At 49.0% G+C, this 6,000-nt stretch overlaps 1 protein-coding gene across 1 annotated transcript in view; it reads left to right on the forward strand.

Annotated features, from left to right (window-relative positions):
• MYO1E (myosin IE) overlaps nucleotides 1–6,000 on the forward strand; it is a 198,391-nt gene that overhangs the window by 185,030 nt on the left and 7,361 nt on the right. Inside the window, exon 27 of the mRNA XM_077747818.1 lies at nucleotides 5,190–5,359. Coding sequence (XP_077603944.1) covers nucleotides 5,190–5,359 — 170 coding nt within the window. The remainder of the gene's footprint in view (nucleotides 1–5,189; nucleotides 5,360–6,000) is intronic.

The raw sequence follows: 6,000 nt of genomic DNA on the forward strand, positions 1-6,000 counted from the left end.
GAAATAAGATGTAGCAAAATGGTTAGGAAGGGTTGAGTGATGAGTAGTTTTTGCTTTTGCTTTTAATTTCGTCAGTTGTGTGTTCCGTTTAATCTGCAGCAGTGGCTGTATTTAACAACTGCCTCACAGAATTCCTGACGGCGTAACGACCCTCTCTCCTGGGCCAGACGAGCCGGTGCCAGCTGCTTGGGCGGGAGGGTCTTGTTTGCCGTGTGAGCAAGTCTGAATCCCTTCTTCACTGCATGGACCAATTACCCCTTGGCTGCAAGTGGAGGCTCCAGGCACCTAAAAGGCCTCATTAATCACTTTCTGGCAGCTCCTAGTCGTTACCTCTCCCCATTATTGATTACACAGGATCGCCACCTAGTGATGCAGAGGAGATTGTGTGGGTTTAAGGCTGCGGCGGTCTAAGAGCTGGGAAAATGGCTGTCCCTCCCGACTGCTCTCTCTGATGGTTTCCGGGTCTGCAGTGTACTAAAATGCGGAGGCAGCAGTCACTTCATTGGCACAGACTTCTGTGTCCCGTGGTACATCTGATGCTAGAGATTTTGTGGAGAGTGCTCTAGAAAGCATTCTAGGAATGAGGAAAAGAACCTGGACCATTGCCTGAATCTCCCTTTTTCACAGATGAAGATGCTGATCCTTCAAGAGGTGAAGCGGCATACCCAAGCCACGTGCCAGCTTCTGGCCGAGCTGGGCCTCAGACCCAATGCACTGACTTCAGCCAGGGCAGCGCCCCTCCTAATCCTGCACACGGTCGCTCTGTGAGAATGTGCAGACTGAGGCCGCTCGGTGTTCCTGGGCCTGGTGCCAGGTCCGGGGGCTACAGTGGTGAGCAGGAAGAAGCCCAGGCCCTGCCCCCCGGGGAACCTACAGTACTAAGAGGGAGTCAGCTGAATGGTGACACAGGTCCCTGTACCGCCACATTGACCCCTGCTCTGAGCACGTGTGGGCTACCCAGGATGTGGTGGGGGTTTTGAAACGAGATCTGAAGGCTTAGCAGGAATTAACACTGCTGCTTGGGGTAGGGGTGGGCAGGGGGGAGGTCAGACCAAGGGACCAGAAAGGTCTGTGTGGCCGGAGCTCAGGGACCCTAATGCATCTGCCATCGTGTCGTCTAGGGATGAGACTGGCAGGAAGTCCCAGGAACGTACAGTGGTCATTTCACACTAAATGAGGCAGTGTCTGTGCAGATGCCGGCACAGTGCCTTGCCCAGTGTGGCCACAGCCCGGGCGGGTTTCTCTGTGTTTCATACAGCTCCGGGCACGGCGTCCCAGGTGACGTCCCTGCTTGCAGACACTCACAGCAGGAGGGAAACCGTGCTCAGATGTGAGAACGAGGCAGCAGTGACCGGCCAGGAAGACTTTGTTGTCACTGGCTTCCCTGCTGGAGCAGTTGTGCTCTGTCCTGGTCACAGAGGACATTTAAACAGGAAAGAGCCAGACAATAGTGACCTCAGGGTTCATTGTCCAAACAGACACTTCCCTGGGGCGCCTGGGTGGCTCAGTTGGTTAAGTGTCTGATTCTTGATTTCAGCTCAGCTCGTGATCTCATGGTTTGTGAGTTTGAGCCCCGTGTGGGGCTCTGCACTGGTAGTGCAGAACCTACTTGGGATTCTCCCTCTCCCTCTCTCTCTGCCCCTCCTCCCCGCCCCCTGCTCTCTCCCTCTCAAAATATAAGTAAACTTGAAACTGACACTTCCCTAATGCAAAATGCAGAGCTCCTCCCAGCCTCCGCATCTATTCCCCATGAAACACAGTCCCCTAGTCCACACTCTTGTTCCCCAGTAAACAGTGCCTCATCTCAAAGCTGCCGGGACTCTTTCTGCTCCCGACTGTGAACCCCGTTTAGCCAAGTAGTAAATAACCAGCTGGTTTCACCTTGGTAAAGCGCGGGAGCAGCTGTCCAGGGCCTGGGACAGTCAAGGTCACTGTTGCCAAGCAGATCGCCCAGTAACCCTTGAGCTCTAACCTTGATTGGGTTTACTTTGACTTATCCTCTGTAGCTTTGGGACCAAATACCACGCACTGGCCACATTCGAATAGGTGTTTAAACAGTCCTCCCCACCTCCGTCTCCTCCAGCCTGCCCTGGCTCCAGGACACCCGGTGTCTACGGGCACAGACTGGCCAAGGTCACTCTGGATGTCAGCAGGGCAGTGCTAAGCCAAAAGGGTTCTATGTAATTTACTTTTTTTAAGCAGATTTTTTGAGATATAATTTATATACCATTAAATCAACCCTTTTAAAGTACCATTCAACTGTTGGGTTTTATTTTGTTTTAAAGATTTTTTTTTTTTTTAAGTAATCCCTGCACCCAGTGTGTGGCTCCGACTCAACCCCGAGATCAAGAGTCACATGCTCTACCAACTGAGCCAGCCAGGTTGCCCCCATCAGAATCTAATTTTAGAATTTTCATCATCCCAGAAAGATCCCTCCTTCCCGTTAGCAGCCACTGCCTCCCCACCCCCCAGCCTCAGCCCCAAGCAACCACTTTCTGTCGTTATAGATTAGCTTTTTCTGGATATTTCGTAAAAATAGAATCACCCTTTTGTTAAATTTGTTAAATGGCATATATTGTAAATAGAATTGTCTTCTCTTGTATTCTCTAATCTTGCTGAACTTGTTTATTGGTTCTCATAGCTTTTTAGTGCATTCCTTGGTATTTTCTATATGCAAGATTATCTCATCTGCACATAGAGGTATTTTCACTTCTTTCTAGTCTGAAGGCCGTTTATTTTGACTAATTGCTCTGGCTAGAGCTTCCAGTGCGGTACTGAACAGAAGTGGGGAGAGCTGACCTCCCTATTTTGTTCCTGATCTTAGGGGGGAAAGCATTGTCGTTCATCAGTAAAGATGACGTAAGCTAGGAATATTTGAACGGAGTGTCCTAACGCCAGTCAGGGCTCATAAAGGAAGGTAGGAAGGCAGCAGTGTGGCCTGTGGCAGGACGTGGGGCTGGGAGCCAGTGGGGACCACACCTGGCCGGGACTTTGTAGGCCTCGTGAAGGGTTTTGGTCCATTTCCCAAGAGCAAGGGGAAACTGTTAGGACTTTTAGTGGAGGGTGAAGTGAACTAACAAACACGGAGTTGGGGGGATATTCAGGGAGCCCAGAAAGGAAGCAGCTGGCAGCAGAGACATGGAGGAGGAGGAACTGCCAGGGCTGGAGCAAAGCTGGAGGTGATGGGCAGAGGAGCCAGGAGGTGACTCCCAGGACCACTGCAGGGAGGATAGTCCTGTTTCAGAGCATCGTCCATTATGTCTCCCCACTGAGAGGCTCCCTGGCGCCCTTTCCGCGGAGACAACACCTAAGTCCCAATACTCTTGGGCCCAGAGACCTCATCAGCCTTTACTAAATATGGTTTCCTCCCTGGACATAATAGAGTCCAGATCTTCTCCGTCTACGAATATCTGAGAGGGGAGAGAGAGAGTGTGTGTGTACAGCCTTCCAACCCTGTATCCTGGAACTGCCAGGCTGGTGGCTTTTCTCCCTCCTGGGGTATTCTAATGCACACCCCTCCTCCACCCCCGCTCTCCTTGTTGCTGGGAAATCAGATGACTTCTGGTTTGCAGACTAATGGCTCTTATTAACCAAATGGTGACACATCCCTAATATATAGGTTGCTTAATTAAAAGCCTGCTTGCCTGGCCAGCGTTCAGTGAGGCAAGCACAGCTCCAGCAGGGAATGGGGATTTCCAGTAGACGAGGAAGGAAATGATGTCAGGCTAATCATCTATAAGATGCCTTCCCTCCAGGATCTAAGACAAGTGCTTGGTGGTGGTTGGGAAGATAGAGATGGAGGTTGACCTAAGAAGAATGGGGTTTGACGGTCTTCAAACCTTGGGGTTTTCTCCCTTCCACACAGGGAGCTCCAGGGAACCCCCCTGAAATCCCACCCCTGACGAGAATAGTCCTGCCTCACCACGTGGCAGCCAATGTCCCCCTGCCCCCCAGCTCTACCTCACTCATCAGTACCCAATTAGCATCTACTACCTACTACTTGCTATGGGGCCTCAGCAAAGAAAGAGCAGCTCTTTTTGAGAACACAGCTCAAAACTGGGTGTGCTTTCCCGTCCAGGACTCGGGCCCAGGGAAAGACCCTCCCTTTTTCCTTCCACAGGCCACCAAGTTGAGGGCCACCCATTCCTTTGAAAAGAAACGTAAAGCTTAAGTTTCCTTTGTAAGCATATGAATATAGGCTTAACCTTGGTTTGTCCTTGATGAAAATGTTTTCTACTTTTTTTCTAAATGCTTTTTATGAACATATTTAAGATAGTTGCTTCCGATATAAATTTAAAGATCTCACAAGCTATACCTCTCTGCCTTTGAGACAATTTATGAATGGAGACTGGAGGCAATACAGTGTATACAAAGAATACATTTAAAGCTAGAAGATTCAGATTAGGGTTCTCGTGCTAGGGCTATTTTTAATGATCATAACGGGGAGGGGGAGATGCTACTGGCACTCAATGGGTAGAGTCCAGGGATGCTGCTAACCACCTGTGGTACATAGGACAGCACCATGACAGAGAATTATCTGGCCCCCGAGGTCAGTAGTGCTGAGATTGGTTAAACTCTTGCACAAGAATATTTAAAGCAGAGGGCACCTGGGTGGCTCAGTTGAATTGAAAAAAATTCAAAGCATTTTTTTTTTTGCAATACTAGAAACTGGAATCATCCCAAATGATACCAGCAGTGGAGTCGCTAAGTAAATTGTGACTTATTTGTGCAGTGGAAAAGTCTAAGGCCATTAGAATGCACGGCCAGTACATTCATGCATCACCAGGGTACATCTCAAGAATGGAGCAAGTGATCGTAGAATAGGATTCCTTTTATACAGTTAAAAAAACAAGCAGACTGTGCATTGTTTAGGGATACTTGTGTGTGTGGTAAAACCACAAAGAAAAGCAGAGTTTCTAATACAAAATGCAGAGTGGCAGCTGATTGTGGGAAGGATCGCTGTTGAGGAGCGGTACCACCTGCTTCTGTGGCACTGGCAAGAGTTCTGTTTCTGAAGTTGGCGGGGGGCAGGGGTTATTTTCAGAGAAAGTTTAGGGAGTGGCGTATCTTCTAAGGACAGAACTGGATTTGAACTTTAACAGGCTAGTGCTGGCCCCGTGCTCCAGACCGCCACATAGTGTTGCCTCCTGTTAGGTCCCTTCTCTTACCTGCTTCCACTCTCTCCACAGTGTCCGGAGACAAACGACCAGTCGGCCTCCCCCAGCAGGCGGCAGACCCAAGCCCCAGCCCAAGCCTAAGCCTCAGGTGCCACAGTGCAAGGCTCTGTATGCCTACGATGCTCAGGACACAGATGAACTCAGCTTCAATGCCAATGACATTATCGATATTATCAAAGAAGGTAAGTATATGGCTGGCTGGGACAGCCTCCTAAAGAACATTCAGTGACATTGGTATAAAAATTAGTTTGAACATGAAGGGAATTTCTAGGCTCCTGTAACTGAAACTTGTGGTGATAGGCTAGGGTTTCAAGCTCAGTTTGACCAAGGCTCCAGCTGTTTTTTTTTTTTTTTTTCTTTCCTTTCAGTTCTGCCTTCTTTGTATTTGCTCCCTTCTTAGGCTGTTTTTTTAATGGCAGCAAAATGGCTGTATCAGCGAACAGATCAAATTATGTCTGAAATCCGCTTTATCTGTGAAACTTCTCTTAGCCATTGGACAAAAGTCCTAGGTTTTACTCTGATTAGACCCAGTTGACATGTGCCCATCCCTGGCAGGGATTTCTTTTGGAAATGGTTTTTAGGGCTATCCCACCCAAACTTGATGGCCTCCTCATAATGAAGGTAGACGGAATGGAAGCCTGGGAGACAACCTATAATATCTGTTATAAAAGTAGTCTGGGGAGGTCTAGGTGGCTCAGTCAGTTAAGCCTCCAACTCTTATTTCGGCTTAGGTCATGATCTCAAGGTTGTGAGATTGAGCCCCACGTTGGGCTCCATGCTGGGCGTGGAGCCGGCTTAAGATTCCCTCTCTCAATCTGCTAAA

Source organism: Crocuta crocuta, unplaced genomic scaffold, assembly GCF_008692635.1.
Source record: "Crocuta crocuta isolate KB4526 unplaced genomic scaffold, BGI_CrCroc_1.0 scaffold130, whole genome shotgun sequence".
Lineage (NCBI taxonomy): Eukaryota > Metazoa > Chordata > Mammalia > Carnivora > Hyaenidae > Crocuta > Crocuta crocuta.